Below are 17,966 nucleotides of genomic sequence, written 5' to 3'. Positions count from 1 at the left end.
TGAGTTGATCGCACACAGACCAAGTTGTTAGAGTGTCTCTATACTGGGCAAGTTCGTGCAGAATAACGTGATTCTACGTAAGATCCGAGTCAGGAAGACATTTATTTGATACCAGTAATTTGCGGTAGTGTGTCGGGTGTGTGTTTTCATACAGACTATTTTTGCAGGCCCATACATTGCATTGGCCGTGGTGAAAACTGTGTGTGCGCTGTGCTGTGCTAGTCGTCTGTCTGTACTACTATCTATGTCTGTAACCCCGTCGCGGGGCGCTGTATTTACGGTACGTATTTGTCCGTATGGGGTCGCTGCTGCGGTTACTATGTCTGTAGAGTGTGGATGGATCATGGATACATACCACTGGCACTGACTGTACCAGTCAGTACTGGTAGTGCACAAATATAGTGGATCACATGTGCTGAGTTTTGAGAGATATTCTGCCACTCTTCGCTCTTTAAATAGTCTTAATTGTAGAATGTAGCACCAAAATGAAGCAATGACAATATGACATGAATGATCAATAATATAATGAGACCTCTCGGTGCTTTTGATGTATTTTGGGTAGGTACGTATGGGACATGACTTGGAGATCTACCTCTGTCGACTGTCATTCTGAAAAATATAATGCCACCAGGTAAATTTACAACATGTAGGGTCCTAAATATACACTCTTAAAGGCGCATATAGGCCTACCCGGTGTATGCGGGGATGCTGTTGGATGATACTGCCGGTCACCGTTAGCATTGATACGAAGATTGCCAAGGTTGAGCTGTCATCAAGAGTAAAGCGCGTAGGTGTTGCTAGGTAATGCACCATTGCTTTCATTGTCATCTCTGTGCATCTTACAGTCTGTAGTAATGCTATGGTCATTGATAGTGCATGCTTATGTGCTTCTATTAGTATGACGTCACAAAAGAAGGGCAAAATCGTGAAATAGGCCCCACCGCAGTGCGCGTGCACCCGTGCGATGCTATGCTGTGGAAATCAGCCCCACCGCCGTATGCATCTCGCGTAAACGCCGTTTGGTGGGGCCGTATTCACGAGTACTATACTGTGGAAGAAAGCCCCACCGCCGTGCTTATCTACCGATGAACGCCACACGGTGGGGCTGAATTCACGAGTATAAACAGGCGAGCCGCCGTAGTATTTGTACGGATACGCAGTGGTGGGGCCTATTTCACGAGTATGCCAAAAGAAGTTTGCTAAAGCTGGCTTTCATCCCCCTTAGCCGAATCATGAGCCGGACTGTGATTGGACCACTGACTACAGTGGATCGAACTTCTTCGGACCCGTGGAAATGGGTCAAAGCGTACGAGCGCTAACGAGGAGTTGATAGCAGGGCTGCCAACACTGGAAACTAGTTGAGAGTGAGACTCCCATAGGCCAATGCTATTACTGTATTTAGGAGTCAAAATGAGTGAGATCAATAGAAATGCATGCAAATGAAATAAAGTTTGAGAGTGAGAAAGGACCAAAATGCGTGAGAGTTGGCAGCCCTGTGATAGGAAACTTACGCTGTGCGAATGAGATTAAGTATACACCTCCATGTCACTGTACAGATACTAAACATTGTGCGCAGCACATTGTCTGGTCCGGCTAACTAAAGATGAGAGAAATGTGTGATAAACATGTGCACATATGCGTAGTTGTGTTACTAGTGTGGTAGTAGACTCATTACAGTAGATGTCAAACATGAAAAGACAGAGGACAGCCATCCAAACCCCTCATATACTATGGCAGGGGAACCTCCCAGAGATGTGTAGTTACTGCATCAACAACCCCAGTGATCTTAATTAAAGTTCAGTGTATCATCCTCATGAAGTTGCTGCTATATTCTTCCCCAGTGCGTATCGAAGTCATTTAAAGTTTTTTTAGTTCATATTTTGGCCTCACACTTTTTTTTTTTTGAGTTTCATGCTTTGATAGCCAATGTTGCAATTATTAAAATGAATAGTTACATCCAAAATAGATGATCTATAAGCTGTGTCACAGATGTGAAAGTAAAGTAGGCCCCAACAAAGCCTCTAACAACAAAAATAAGATTATGTTTACCCCAACCTAGATATATATATTTTTAGGTTTCCTTTTTACAGTATTTCCTTTCAGTGATTGTACTTTTCTCCGTAATGTAGCTTTGGCTTGCGTCATGGCTGTGGAGTCGGACCTGGCACACATTGGTAGATTGAAAGAGGAGGAGGAAAAGGCACTCTTTGAGACGTTGGAGAAGGTTCGTCAGTGGGAAAAATTTGATGAGGATTACACCGCACTCAAGACCAGATTGTCAACTCTGCCCGACAAGGTGTCGCACCCGATCATGGTGGGTTACGGGTACTTGGTAGTTTAATTGTTACTCTTTAACACACACATACACAGTACAAGACACACACAGAGCAAGCAATGAGCTGAAAATTTGAAAATTTTGGTTTTGTTATCACATTTTACAAGAATATGAATTTATTGCTGAAATGAAGTCATATTGGAAAGGACTAAGATGTTGGAAAGGACCAGATTATGCCTAATTCTTATTCAAGTGTAGTTTTTTAGATGGTAAAGGAATTCCTTTCTGTCCTCTTGGATTCCCAAGGTGTAGATTCTCAGATGACAAAATGCCTATCTGGACTACAGATTTATATCTCATTGTAAAATGATATGCCATGTTTTTATGATGGAAATGGTATTGATTGCATCATCAGAACAAAACACAGTTTTTGTGTTCTTCCATGAAGGAAATGAGGCTAAAATAACATGTTTTTGTTTAGACAGCAATTATACACCTTTATTGTGTGATTATTGATTATCATTTTTTTTTTTTTTTTTTTAAGGGGCGGGTAGGGAGGGGAAATGATTATTAAACTTGACATTAAACTCCGCTATTGTTTCACTGACCCATAGTGTAATTGTTCAGCAACTAAAAGAACCAGTTCAATGTGCACTCATTAGTACTGCTGAACGTATTTACTTCTTGTGCGGCCTAGGCACCTGAAAACCAGAAAAACTTGTTAAAGCCAATCGTTCTTATAATCATGTCTAGGTACCCTTTGGGAAGCTTGCCTTTATGCCGGGCAAGCTTGTTCACACCAATGAGATACTAGTGCTACTGGGGGACAACTGGTTTGCTGAACGATCAGCCAAACAGGCATGTGATGTCATTGACCGGCGAAAAAAATGTAAGTTGGCAGCCGATAGTCCCTCCACCTTTCTGTGCCACTCCGTTTTTGAGTTATTTGCATTCTTGCCACCAGATTTGAATGCTGCAATTTCATGATGTCTCTCCCATACTTGGTTGCTCACTCTCTCTCTCTCTCTCACACTTTCTCTCCCCCTCCTCTCTTTCTGTCATCTTTATCTGTCCTGTCTGTTATTGTTGTTGTTTGTTTCACTTATCATATGACCTATGTATATAATATTATGTTGATGCAAGGCATTCCTTGGCAAGTATCTTCTCCAGGATATCTTTTTAATGCATTCCTCCCTATCAGGCTTTGTTGTTTGTCTGTCCATCCGTTCATGAGCAAGCATCCTGGTACCAGATGAAGCTCCTTATACCTTCAGCCCTATTCACTATGTAGAGGAAAAGGGCTCATCAACGATCACTCCAAGAATTGTTAGCATTACCCATTTCTCACTCTTCTCCAGTTTAGTTCTTGACCCTCCACCCAAACAAAAGACAAGTTTTGTTGTTTTATAAATCTGCTTGACAATGATATTGTATTCATTAATGAATAGATATTGCCTAAAATAATTTTGTTTCTCTTTTCGCCCACCCTGTCCTCTCCTGATGTCTGCGGATGTGATTCTGATAGACGTTGGGAAGATGATAGATGACCTCAAGAAACAGCAGTATCTCTTGGAGTCAAGACTAGGCTTTGTCTCAGACCTCAAGAGCACCACAGAAGGTCGGGGAGACGTAGTGGAGATCAGAGAGGACTATGATGCAGAGAAAGAGGCTAAATGGAGAGGTACATTGTGACAGCAGGATCCTAATTACCCATTGCTTTTAGAAACCATGTCAAGAAAGGATTTTAAATAGAAAAATCTTTGGTTGTCAAGCTATTTGTCATACTGCCAGTTTCTGGCCAGTACCAGTATTTTTATTCTCTCTCTTTATGATTTATTTCCCCTTGTAAGAAGAAATGATTAAGGTACTCTTTTAAGTATCTTTGTAGTAAGATTGGCAGAAAGATTCTGCTTATGTCCTGTAGTCACTGTTTGGTGAACACTAGAATATTGATATGCCCCTCATCATAAACGAAGATTTTACATTCATTGTGACGATCTGAGAATGCAGGTGTAGAAGTACAGTGTTTGCAAGTCTTGTATCATCAAATCGTCACCTATTTTCAGTGGTAATAATGCAAGACATTTTCATAATATAGCAGTGTATGAAGTGCATTCACTCAGAGAGAAGATGCATCTTAATTCACCGATTTCCAGAAGTCTGTCCTTTTCTTCCAGTATTTACTGTAGGGATTGTTTTCCACCAAGTAACTATGGCCTTCGAAGTGCCAAAGCATAAAACTGAAGAGATTGGTTAATATCAACTTCTGATGGTTTTATAGATTTGCCATCTGAATGGACATCTAGGTTTGGGAAAATTATATTATAACCGTAGAGCCAAGGTAACTGTAAGCACTAACAAGTGGCACACCACTTTCATCTTTTCCTACATCTGGAAACTTCAGAGCAGAGGAGAGCAAACAAGAAGAAGAAGAAGGCTTCTGCGGAGCCGTCACCACCACCACAAACTACGGCAACAACCAAGCCATCTGGAGGCCACCAGAGTCTTGGGAGCGGAGGAGAGGAGGGGATGGGGGAAAGGGGTGTAGACACCAAAGCGATGAGCGAGGAAGAGGAGCGCTTGTGGGCCAGACTGGATGAACTGGAGAGGCAGGAGGAAGAGCTGGATGAGATGGAGTAAGTGTATTATGCATGCCATTCATCACTCTGTCAAGATATTTTGTGTTGCTGACTTTGCTGAAGTTGCTTGGATGTTACTAGGATGTTGCTGAAGTTGCTGAAATTGCTGAGATGTTCTCCAAGTTGGGTTGTCAGACACCTGCAGTTTTAGCAGGGTCCCCTTTATCACAAGTGCTTCATTATGGTGCAATTTCTAATATCTGGGGGGCATTTCACGAAGCGTTTGGTCAGATATTTTTTCTGACAAACTGTTATAAGCTACTGAAATCCTTGCATCTAATTGGCTGAAAGCAAATTTGCCGCACAAATTTGTCGGACAAAACGCTTCATGAAATGCCCCCCTGATGTCAAAATTGTGGTTTTCAGATAGAAGGTAAGGAGGATGTAGGAGTGTATATGCGATGTGTTTTTTTTTCTTCTTCTTCTTCAGTCTAAGGAGGTTTATCCGTACTGAATTTGTACGTTAGGGGAGAAAGGTACAGGTTCGTTTCTCTTCACAATGCATGCATCATCTTCATTTCTATCTATGCAGCATGTTGGATGAATATTATGAGGAGGAGACAGTAGCGTCACACAAACAAACCACAGCAGCTGAAGAAGCTAGGCTCCCAACAGTGACGGGACCAAATCAAAGGCACGTTCACTGGGACGATGAGCAGACACCTCCCACGTCAGAAATGACTCTCAATCTGGGAGAAGATGACAGCGATGATGAGGATGAAGAGGATGATGATGATGATGGACCAGGTTCGACATCAGTCATCCACTTCACACACAATAAGGGGCAGGACAAGCAGGTATTTGTGCATTTCAATATGATGTTAGTTAATGGTAGCAGCACTAATGATAATGATGGTAATGATAATTACTGGTAATGATAATGATGATAATGATAATTATCATCATCATCTTCATCATATGAATGTTGTCTTATTCATCAATCCTCTTCACTGCTCTATCAAAATTATCATTCCCTTGCGTCATGTACTTTGGTCAAGATGGACATTGTGGAGAAAACCTGAATGCCCTGGGTGGGATTCAGACCAAGTACTCCCCTCCCTGGTAGTAATTTTCCTGTGTGGAAGCATTGACCTTTACAAGTAACACATAAGATTGTTAGAATTAGGGGCTGCAATACTGCTATGAGTAATGGACACAAAAATGTGGTTCATTACAATGTTAAATGTCCATTTGAGTCACTAGATAGCACTTACTGTATGTGCAATGCATGATTTTGTTTCCTTCGCTGTTTAGGAACCACCCATGATGGAGAATGGCAAAGATGTGTCGCCCAGATCTCCCGGCGATATCTATGAGCTCTACCATTCCAAGAGCAGTGGTGAGGGTGGGAAGTCGTCAGAGGTGCAACCCAGGTCCATTCTCAAGCACTCGCGTGAGTCGTCAGAAGCACAACCCACGTCTATTCTTAAGCAGACTTCTGTCCCACATCAGGAAGAATCTACATCCAAGAGGAAGGAAGAAGCTAAGGGAAAGTGTCAGCCTCTACCTGCGCCTGTGTCTGTAAGTTTTTCTTTTCTCTTTTCACATCAATCAAATTAGTCCAATGCAGAAAACATGTGATTGCAACTAGGTGCTGAATAACAGCAGCAAGAGAAGTAGTTTAGTATGGAGACAATAAAGTTGTACTTGCAGCTGTTGCTGCTTCATTATGTGAAATAAAAGTGGTTTATCATCAGTCTCCTCAAATGATACGATTTTCCAGACTCTGTGCTTCCCATGATGTAGAATTTGTGTCATTCAATTTCCAAATGTCTGCCACAGACACACTAAAAGATTTTGAAAAATTTGATTTTGAACTTAACCCTAAAATGGCCAGGGGATGGTATCAACCCCCTCGACATTAGTGTTCAGATTCATCAGGCATGCAGGAGATGTGGTATTCATACACAAACAGTCAATTCACAGCATATCAGCAACATGCTTCCCCAAACCTGACATATTTTGAAACTTTTCAATAGTCTGGACTTTAATAACAGGAGTTAGATAAGTTATCAGATATGTAATTTTCACCCCCCCCCCCCCCAGCAAATATGACATTTTTAAAATGTTTAGCCAAATCACCTTATGTGGCAGTTTACCTAGCTTCAATAACTTTGACTCTGTCAGTATAATGTGATTATGGGTCATATAAATTGGATTCTTTCTTTCTTTCTTTCTTTCTTTCTTTCTTTCTTTCTTTAGGAGACAAAATGAATTGAAACAATGAAAAGGTAGCTTAACTCTTAATGTGCCATGGTCGCCGAACGGCGACCTTAGTCCTGACGTGCCATGGTCGCCGATCGGCGACTAAGAACAGCGAGAAAAGCATTGATCATTTAAATTCTTGTGGTACAGTAATGTGTTACACCAAGCAACTGCCAATGATATGTACTGGTAGCTGATTAGCATAGCAATCGTTTCCACTAAAAATATGAGCATGCTTACAGTGGAAAATTTTGAGTAAATTCACGATTTTTCAGCTAGGTGTATTTTTTTCACATCGGGAAAATCAGCAGTGGGCGCACCCTCTGCGAGGTGTGTATGGATCAAAAGTCTCATAGGTAAACCACGCGTGTGTATGCTATTGACTCTGCGTGTATTGTCTATGCGGTTCCACTCACATTGTTCCGCTTGGACGCTGTCCTGCGGGAAGCTGCTTTGATTTTGTCCCTCAAAGAGGGTCAGCTTTCGTTCGTCGGTCAAGTCTTTCATCCTTTTGTTTTGGTGAACGTCACTAATCGTCCCCACGCTAGCACAGGAATTGCGCGTGGACAAAGGCCTGCCGATTTCAATAGAGTACGCCCGCCCGCGGTCCGCGTAGACAAAAGGAGGATTAGCAGGTTCTTACTTCTCAGGTGGACAAAAGACACTATTCCAGGGCCCGGGACAATTACTTTAGTTTCAAATACAGGATCTGGGACTAAAGGACTCAGATTTGAGAATGAATTACTGAGGCAGAAAGAGAAATTGCTAAGACAAAATAAACTGCTAGTATCTTTGGAATCATACAATTCTAGAAGGCAATTTTGTTATCATTTGAAAGAGGAGATGTTGCTCTAAAACTTTCTCACAGAGCCAAGGGAGCGTTCTATTGAAGAAAAAACAAGACTGACTCTTTTTTTCCATACTACACAAAAATTTCTAATAATTTTTTTTGATGTATCAAATATTTCTGCAATATTTCAGATTCAGATAGATATTGTGGCAAACTGACAGCATGACACGAAAGAGCAAATATTTCTTGATATATGTTGTGTAGAACTCAATTCAAAACAGTCAATAGTTTCAGAGATATGACGGTTTTAAATTTCATTGTCAGTCCAGTTTCGAAACGTTCTGGCGTTAGGTAAAAACCTCTGGCACGTTAGGGGTTTTGGGCCTGGCACATTAAGAGTTAAAAGGTCATGGGATAAAATGTACTGATGCTAAGGTGCACTGATGTTAGGTGGTTATCTAACATGTGGATGTATACCTGCTTCATATGATATTTGAAATTGGAGAATTTAGCCTAATTTGTGTTTTGATTGCATCAAAATACAACAAGAATCATGCTTCATTTCCATTTTTCTTCTGCAGGCATTTACAGGAAACGTTGTTGAGCACAGCCATTCAGCAGTACCCAGTGCAGCTCCCGTTCCTTCAGAGCAGGGTCAAGGATCAAAGCGTGTGTCAAAGTTCAAAGCAGCCAGACAGGGGAAGAGATGATAGAGACCCTGGGAGGGATGTAAATGAACCGAGAGCATTGATGCATATCTAGGATCGCGATTAACCCACAGCTTTTGGGCCCAGTCGTACACATTGCCAAAATTGTCTAAGCCCTCAGCTATAAGAGTAGCTTGCATTAGGCTATATGGTCACTTCCCGATAGGGATGCACCCCCCTTCCTTCCCCTTTAGCAATATCTGAGTAGCAGTGCCAGCCTTCTGTCATAGTCATATGCACCAAACAACACCATCACCATTCAATAGGTGTCTGAACCCATATCTCACTATGCGGGCGAACCTACAACGTGTATGTCACCACTTGGGCAATTTCAATGACCACCTGACTCATCTGGGCTTGAAATGTGCCATGTTCATCTTTTGGTAGCCAATCTGTGGACGCCCATGGATTTGGCAGTAATTTGATGATTGATTTCCAGTTTTAGATCTAAATTGCAGTGATATGCCTGTTGATATCTTTCCAATGTACAATCACAGCATTATGGTTAGGTTTTGTCTCAAGGCCCTATAGTGATGGGCATGAGTGCCTAATAACTTAATCGTAGTTGTAAGATCTTGGAGAAAGAAATATGATTCTTTATGTTAACATATTTTTGTATGGAATTAACTGAAAAACCTCTTTATCATCAAGAAAATGAAAGCTGGCTGAAGGAAAGAACACATTTGTGATAGAAAATATGAAATTTAGATATGAATCATGTGTTTAAATGTTATCGTCCAATTTATTGTGTGTTTCCGTGAAACACTAGATCATGGGTATAAAAGGATAACACTGCATTCATTTGGATGTAAAATGAGATAGGTTATCCTTGATATAAGAGTGCAAAGTTGAATGTAAGTGTAAAAACTACTTGGCTTCCTTTAACCCATCAAATCCTAGGGATATTTGCTGCAGAAATAACCATCTTGTCATCACCAAATTGGCACATCTGAATTTCACTGCTTATTGTATGTGGGAGAAAGATTAGATGGAAGTGCTTAGATTAATTAAATCCACACAAAATCAAGGGGGGGGGGGGGGAAACCAAAACATTTGCAATTTGAGACTGAAACAATAGCTTTCACCTCAAATAAAAGGTAATGTTTTGTTCTACCTGATGAAATCCTAGCAGTGGATGATAGGAATTGTAGTTGAAAAAAAAAAATAGTGCAGCATCAAACCACTGAAATATTCTGTCTTGGACTCGATGAGTTAAACAAATTCACTGTTCAGACTTATTTACCAACATGAAGATGGTAACAACACTTACACAGTATCTTTGTAGCGCCCCTCCCGGAGAGGGGGGCGTATCTATTGAAAGAAGAAGAAAGAATCCATGTGATGCTTGAATGGTGGTGATGAGCACAACTACTGACCTCCACCAATACCGCATCACCATGGATCCACCTTGCACCCCCCATAGGGCTGGGATGCTTCACTCTCAGATTGGGGTGGGACAGGGTGTTTCCTTGGAGGGACAACTTTAGTATTTAGGGATAATTGTATTGCTGAGGGGGGGGGGGGAACTGTATGTTGGGTTTCTGTTAATACTAATTATTCTCAAAATGCGTTTTGTCTTTAATTACATAATAATTAAATAATTACTTCAAAAATTTATAGGGGGGTCCTATTTGTGGGGGCTCCACCCCTTCCCCTCCAAAATCAAATGTCTACCAGACATTTCAAACTTAACAAAAAAATATAGTCTAACATCAATTAACGTAACCATTTCATTCCATCAAAGCATTTTCCTACGAAAATGCAATACATTTGTACAGTGTAATTTCATCATTATGACATATGATAATAAACTTGAGTCTTTCATAGTCCGATCACATCGAGCTACGACAACATTTCGGAAGTTAAGAAAGCTGCCAAATTCATCGAGGTTTACTCCGTTCATCAGCAAATGCGGACCACTGGGCAATCCAATTCTTTGTATGTGATGACGATGTCATTCAGTTGGACAAAATTAACACATAATGTTTATCATCTCCAAAATGCTTTTGCTAAGAACTCTTGCCAACTCCATGGCAAGATATTTTCTTTCTCACATTCTCCGCTGGATGCGGTGATCCTTCAACAGACGGTATTTTCCCACATCCTTAGATCGAATATCGCGACATATTTATAAATACAGCACAGAAGTGATCCCATTTCATGATCCAACATACACATGGTTTCTTCCTTCACATTCGCACAATAGCACATTATCATAATAATTACACATTGGCACAGCAAACGCATCATAATTTTCCTTTGGCACAGGTAATCACACGCTTACACAGGTAGGGGTGGTCCTCCTTGTGAGAGCTGCGGGTTAGCTGGTAGAACATGACTCTGGACATCTGTTGTCATCATTGGCGGCAAGGGATGTGGTGTCATCATCTGGAGTTGAGGTGGCGCATGGTAGGGGAGACCAGGCAGGAAGGGATACTGCATCGGTTGCTGGGCCGGAGGGGGATTTCCAGGAAAATATGTCTGAGATTCAAACATAGGTTGTGCATGTACGTAGTTGGTGCAAGTGGGGGCCATGGGGGACAGATGGGGCAGGATAGGTTGGCGGAGAGTTTAGCAAGTGGGGTACAGTGAAAGTGTTAGGCGTAGTGGGATTTTGTCTCGCTCCTAGTTGGGCAGGCCAGGGAACGTATGGATTGGCAGGCATGGGGTTCCTGTCAATTTGCCGTCTAGAAGCACTAGCGCTTTCCAGGGCGACATTGGTAGGGTACCTGACGAGTTCACCGGGGGTCTCATATGTGAAGGTGGCTGGTGGCCGTCTCTCTCTTGTACTTCTCCTTGGCGCATTCTGTACTGCAGATGGTTGGGTGGGGTTGTCAGGGGTCAAGGTTGGGTCTGGGGCAAGCGGGATGTTGTCATTGGCAGCTTCAGGTTTAGGTGGTCCTTCTGGCGGCTTATTTGGGCCCGCAGGGTGTTCAACAGTAAATGCATTCCCACTTGAGGAGGCTAATTCCTGTTCTTCCTCGGTCTGAGAAAAATCCCTTGGTCTGGGCATTCGCCTTTGTGCGGTCCAGTAATAGTTTTCCTCTCCTGAGCTGGAGTCATCGCTGTCAGGTGTAGGAGTTGGTCGGGTATGAGTTGGTCTGGACCGTTTCCGTTCTTTTGTGGGGACTCTCTTGGTTGGGATGTTCTGTGGTGCATGACTGTCTGGGGTTTTGGGGAGGTAGTCGCAGGGCATTAAGTGGAATCGTGTCGTTATTCTGCTTAATGACTTTGTAGATCGTGTCTTCCCAGTAGGATTTGAGTTTCCCTGGGCCTCCTTGTGGGGCAAGGTTTCGAACAAGCACGCGGTCTCCTGGGCTCAGAACAGTACTGCGAACTCTCTGGTCATAGTACCTCTTCCGTCTTTGCGCTGTTTTGAGATGCCAACTTGTAGGCCTGCTCCATCTGCGTTTTCCACTTCTCTGCATATTCTCTATGGCTCAGAGTAGCTTTTCCATCCTCTGTCGTCTTTAGGCCAAAGGCCACATCAACGGGAAGTCGTGGGGATCGTCCAAAGAGGAGGAAGAAAGGACAGTATCCAATTGACGCGTGCTTCGTGCAGTTATATGCGTGCACGACCTTCTGGAGATGGTCCTTCCAACGGGAGCGTTCAGTGGGGGTTAGATTCCTCAGCATGCTCAGCAAGGTCCTGTTGAAGCGTTCAACATTACCGTTGCCTTCCAGGTGGTAGGGAGTAGTGTGGGATTGCGTGATGTGGCTATGTTGACACAGGCGGTCGAACAACTTGTTTTCGAATTCACGCCCCTGATCATGATGAATTCGCTGAGGGAATGCGAAACGGGGAATGAAATCGTTAAACAGGCGATATGCCGCTGTCTTAGCCGACTTGTTAGATGTAGCATATGCTTGGGCAAACCTTGTGTAATGGTCCATTATCACCAGTATGTATTCCTGACCTCCAGTGCTCTGCTCTAGGTGTAGGAAATCCAAGGACACTAACTTGAAGGGCTGGGTGGTAATGACTGGCACGAGGGGGGCGGTGGTTTTGGTGTTCGTTTTTCTCTGCTTCAGACATGGGCACCGGGAGGTTGTGTACATCTCAATGTCTCGCTGCATTTGGGGCCAATAGAATTGGTCTCTTGCTAGCACTATTACTCTCTATGCTCCCTGGTGTCCCATCTCGTCATGGAGCTGTTTGAGAACAAACTCTCTGAATTCTTCAGGAAGAACAAGTTGTGACCGTTCTCTTGTTTCCCTGTAGAGAATTCCTTCCTCATTAATCCTCAGCTTGCCCCACTCGTGCAGGAGGCTCCTTGACTCTTTACTATACAATAGCCGCTCATTCCGTGATGGGAAAGTACCTTCAGCCTTCTTTTGTTTGACCGCAGCAATGACTGGGTCATTTTCCTGGGCCTTCTTGACTTCATCTGGAGTCCACTGGCGGAGAGGGCTAGGTAATGGGTCTCCTTCTTCTATGGGTGAGTTGGATACCATGGTCAGGGGCTCTTGAGTCTGCATTGCAGCTTGCACTGCCTTCATAACATCCTGAGTTACCTCTTCTGTACAATCCTGCTGGTAGCGCTCAAGGTCAGTTGGCATCCTTGACAGGGTATCCGCAACAGAATTGGTTCTCCCTGGAAGGTACTTGATGTTAAAGCAGAAATCAGCAAGTTCTGATACCCAGCGTTGCCCCGTAGCGTTTAACTTGGCTGTCGTGAGAATGTAGGTGAGGGGGTTACTGTCAGTATACACTGTGAAGTGCTTCGCAAATGCGAGGTAGTCACGGAAGTGGTCAGTGATGGCCCACTTCAGGGCCAGGAACTCGAGTTTTCCTGAGTGTAAGTGGTAGTTATGTTCTGCTGGTGTTAGGGTGCGGGAGCCGTATCCAATTACTTTGTTCTGTCCCCCTATCACCTGGGTCAGCACTGCTCCCAGGCCGTCCTGTGATTCATCTGTGTACAGGCAGAACGGTTCATCGAAATCTGGGTACGCCATTACTTGAGGTGAAGCAAGGGTGTCAATTAGGTCATTGAGTGTCGTTTGGTGGCTTTCTTGCCACTCTACTGGGGTATTTGAGGGGACTGTGTTTCCTTTCTTTTTCCCTTTTGGGGTGGCCTTTTGCTTTTGGTTGGGGTTGGTTGGTCCTTTTAGTAACTGGTACAGGGGTTTGGCCTTCTGTGAGAAGTTTGGTATGTACTTGCGGAAGTAACCAACAAGTCCAACAGTTGACGTACTTCCCCGACCGTGCTGGGGTGTTTCTCCTTCAGGGCCTTGAGGGCTTGGGTGTCCTTGGGGTCAGGGGTGTGACCTTCTGATGATACAATCCTGCCCAGGTACTTAGCTTTCCTCTGGAACAGGCTGCATTTAGCTAGCTTCAGCTTGATGCCGTGCTGCTGTACTCGGAGGACTTGCCGGATATGTCCCATGTGCTCCTCGAAGGTGTGACTGTAAACGAGTATATCATCGAGGTATACCACGCAACATTTATGGGTGAGGCCCTCCAGACATCCCTCCATGTGGCGTTGGTAAACCGCTGGGGCATTCTTGAGGCCGAAGGGGATACATTGCCACTCGTATAAACCCCATGGGGTTACGAAGGCGGTCATGTGTTCGCTGTCTGGATGGATGAAGCCTTGATGGTAGGCTTTGCCTTGGTCCAGAATGGTAAACCACCTACTCCCACCAAGTCCATCCAGTACATCCTGAATTCGGGGTATTGGCTGTCGATCGTCCGTTGTCTTTTTGTTCAGACCTTTGTAATCGATGCACAGCCGTAGACTTCCGTCTTTCTCCGTACGCATACAATCGGCGAGGCGTAGGATGAGGTGGATTTCCTGATCCAGCCTCACTCTATCAAGTCTCGTAGATACTCCTTAACTTCTGCGTACAGGGGTCTGGGGATGGACATATATGTTCGACTTACAGGAGCATCATATGTGAGGGGAATACGCATTTGTAGGTCAGGAATGCAACCCATGTCGGAGTCGTCTTGGGCAAAGGCGTTCCTTTCTTCCTGAAGCATCTGCAGGACATGTGCTCTCTGGGACAATGTGAGTTCAGTGAGGTCCATGGCTGCAAACATCTCCTCAACTATTTTGGGTGGTGATGGGCTGTCACTGGTTGTTTTATCTGTCTCTGGACGTGGGTGACTTGGAGCAAATTATTGTATTAGGTGGAGCCGGCTTAAGACTTTGCGTCCCTCTAGTAAAACTTCATGCTTGGTAGGATTCGAAACAGCGATCACTATTCGGGTGCTCGATCCCCACTGAAGTTGGACCAAGCTCTCATCTACTTGAAGGTCTCCCATCTCATCACTCGTGTTAGGCTGGAATAAAACATCAGTGCAACGGTTTACAGGAGCCGTATGCACTCTGCACACCACACCTACAGTCTTCCCACTGGGGATCGTGATGCCATTCCATCCATTTCTGACCAATCTAACCTCATCGTCTTGCTCTTGAGATAGAAGATTGATTAGACGGGGGATATCGTAGGGGCTGGGCTCTCAAAGAGGATAGCATGGCTTGGGTCCATCCTGCTGCTGCATCTGCTCCTGAGTGTGACCTTGCAATCTCTGCTATCACGTTGTAACCTATGATTGGTGTTTCAAGGGGATCTGGGGTGACTAGGGTTGGTACATCAATGACATCGCACTGTCCATCAAGGGTGAATTTCATACTTATCCATCCAAGGAATGGAATGTCGACGCCATTCGCAGCCTTTACAGACAAGTCTCCGCCAAGTAATTCGTCAATATGTCGTATGGTCATGTCAGGCATAAAATCTCTCCATTTCTCTGTGACAATGGTGACTTGTGCGCCAGTATCCCAGAGTGCCTCAGTCTTCACACTGTTCAGGAAGCAGCTTACTGTGCATCTATTTCCTACTAACCTTGCTACCTTGCTTGCTTGGGGACTCCTGAAGACTGAGTCAGGGGAGGAGGAAGACTTTATTGTGGCGGCTGAAACTGTGGCCCGGGGCTGTTTGGGGAACCCGTTGCCCCTCTCGGATGCCCCTCCGAAGTTTCCCGAACTGCGATATTGACACTCCCTCAGAAAGTGGTCACCGCTCCCACATCTAAAACAATGTTGACAACTTGATCCTCTCCCAGCTAGGAGGCAATTCTGACATCCCCAGTCCGGTCCTCTGTTGGGATGTGCGTTGGTTGACACCATTGGGGGCATTGGGGCTGGTGACCTCTGAGTTACAGCTGCCAACTCGGATCGCACTATCGCACGAATGTCTTCCTGCATCTGCTGGAAGCTAAACTGAGCTGGCGCTTCTCTTTTTATCTTTTCTTCTTTCTTGGGGGCTGGGACATTAACTTCCTGGACCTTGGCCTTTTTCGTTGTCGCATGTTTCTGCTGCCGTTTGTTTTCGTTGTTGGCGGCAATATTGATCCTCTCTAGTAGAGCCTCGTCACTTGTCGACACATCTTGTAAGAGCGGTTTTAAGTCGGCCTTCACACTGTCGTTTATGATTCTAGTTAAATGTTAGGGAATGCATAAACATTCCCTGGACGAGAGTTGCATCATAAGTAACTGTAGCATCCGCTTCCCTAGATGCAAAGAGGATCTTCTGGTGGAGTGCTAGCATCCGTAATAGGAACTCCTGAGGGCTCTCCTTTGGATCTTGCACGGCTTTGTTAAATCGTGGTACAACTCCGTAGCCTTTTTTTCTCGGTAATGACTATGGAGTAGGCATCTAAGGACAGGCAGGTTGAGGTCGGGTTTTGTTTCAAGGTAGCCACGGAGAGGAAGACCAGAGACCGTAGTGTTGATGATGGCATCCACTGTGTCGATCTGATGCACCAGACCTGAGAAAGGAAGCTTGTCTTTTTGGCCGGGTTCTCCAATTTGCCCTCTTATCTTGAACTCCTTTCGGACATGCTCAGGAGGGATTGTGTTACTGGGCGATGGTTTTGTTACTGGTACGGGTGGGCTTTCCTTGCTCTTCTCTTCCTTGCTCACTTTCACCTTTGCCCACTCATCCAACCTTACCATTACCTTACCCATCAATTCCATTCCCCCATCTGTCTCCCCTTCTAACTCTTCCCCAGTCAAGTACGACGTTACCAGTCACAGAACTCCTAAGCATCCTTTACCCTTTGCTTTCTGTAGCTTTTCTGCAGGGAGGTCACACAGGGCAGCTTCTTCTAGGAGCTGCTTTTCATCAAGTGAAGTGAGGCCTCCTAGCACACGGCTGGTAACATCCTCGAGCGTTGCCATCGTCCTTCAGGTGTTCAGGCTCGTGTCTTAGGACAGCACATATTCTGCTCTCACCAAAAATGGCTGTCCTGGCAGGGTCGCCAAATTTGTAGCGCCCTCCTGGAGAGGGGGGCGTATCTATTGAAAGAAGAAGAAAGAATCCATGTGATGCTTGAATGGTGGTGATGCGCACAACTACTGACCTCCACCGATACCGCATCACCATGGATCCACCTTGCACCCCCCATAGGGCTGGGATGCTTCACTCTCAGATTGGGGTGGGACAGGGTGTTTCCTTGGAGGGACAACTTTAGTATTTAGGGATAATTGTATTGCTGAGAAGCGCGGAACTGTATGTTGGGTTTCTGTTAATACTAATTATTCTCAAAATGTGTTTTGTCTTTAATTACATAATAATTAAATAATTATTTCAAAAATTTATAGGGGGGTCCTATTTGTGGGGGCTCCACATCTTCATATGACAGCCTTGATGGTCTGTGTGTATGCATGTGTGAGGCTGTTTCTCCGTCTGTCTGTCTGTCTGTCTGTGTGAGTACATTTGTGTATTTGATTCATAGAGTTCCTCTTGTGTTCAAATTATATCTGGATATTAAAGACTACCCAAAAAAAGAGAAAGAAATAAAACCTGAAAACTTAATTTTGTTCTCTTGTTGAGTGTCTATGTTGTCTGTGTCTATGCCTGATTTATACAAACACACAGGAAAGGGTAACATGGTACACTTTTACAATCTTTCATTATACATTTTGTATTTCTTTTGCATTTGTGAAAGTGTGTAATATCTCCCTGTATTTACAATTGCACCTGGACTTGAGAAATATGCCATGATAAGACAGCTGTAGATAAACTCATAAGCACATGCGTGCTTGCACAAAACCTTATTCTTTTCATCCACTCAATTTTGAATTACATAGGTTCCTAATTATCTCCTTTTCTGAAAAAAAAATGCTAAGAAGCTGAACACTAACAAAAATACCATGGACATAGAAATTATGCATTGTTCCATTCATTTGTTGGTCATACAATTGACACCTATTTTGTTGTGTTGTGGTGAACTGCTATCCAGTTGGATCTTCATCATGTAGCTACTGATTCAAAATCCTACATACATTTTCAATAAACGCTCTGCAACCACAATATTTGATACAGTATCAAAGAACTCC

At 44.0% G+C, this 17,966-nt stretch overlaps 1 protein-coding gene across 1 annotated transcript; it reads left to right on the top strand.

Annotated features, from left to right (window-relative positions):
• The first annotated feature begins 32 nt into the window (after positions 1 to 32).
• Positions 33 to 8,619, top strand: LOC139709079 (unconventional prefoldin RPB5 interactor 1-like). The gene is made up of 8 exons (XM_071621042.1): positions 33 to 77; positions 2,130 to 2,314; positions 3,029 to 3,164; positions 3,801 to 3,956; positions 4,680 to 4,911; positions 5,447 to 5,711; positions 6,169 to 6,435; positions 8,491 to 8,619. The coding sequence occupies exons 2-8, from the start codon at positions 2,144 to 2,146 to the stop codon at positions 8,617 to 8,619; spliced, it is 1,356 nt and encodes a 451-aa protein (XP_071477143.1). The 5' UTR covers positions 33 to 77; positions 2,130 to 2,143.
• The last annotated feature ends 9,347 nt before the right edge of the window (positions 8,620 to 17,966 follow it).

Source organism: Diadema antillarum, unplaced genomic scaffold (genome assembly GCF_040938485.1).
Source record: "Diadema antillarum isolate AM-2024a unplaced genomic scaffold, OU_Dant_1.0 seq00001404_RagTag, whole genome shotgun sequence".
In the NCBI taxonomy this organism is placed as follows: domain Eukaryota; kingdom Metazoa; phylum Echinodermata; class Echinoidea; order Diadematoida; family Diadematidae; genus Diadema; species Diadema antillarum.
Note: the sequence above shows the minus strand (reverse complement) of the source record. Positions and strands in the feature narration are given on the sequence as shown.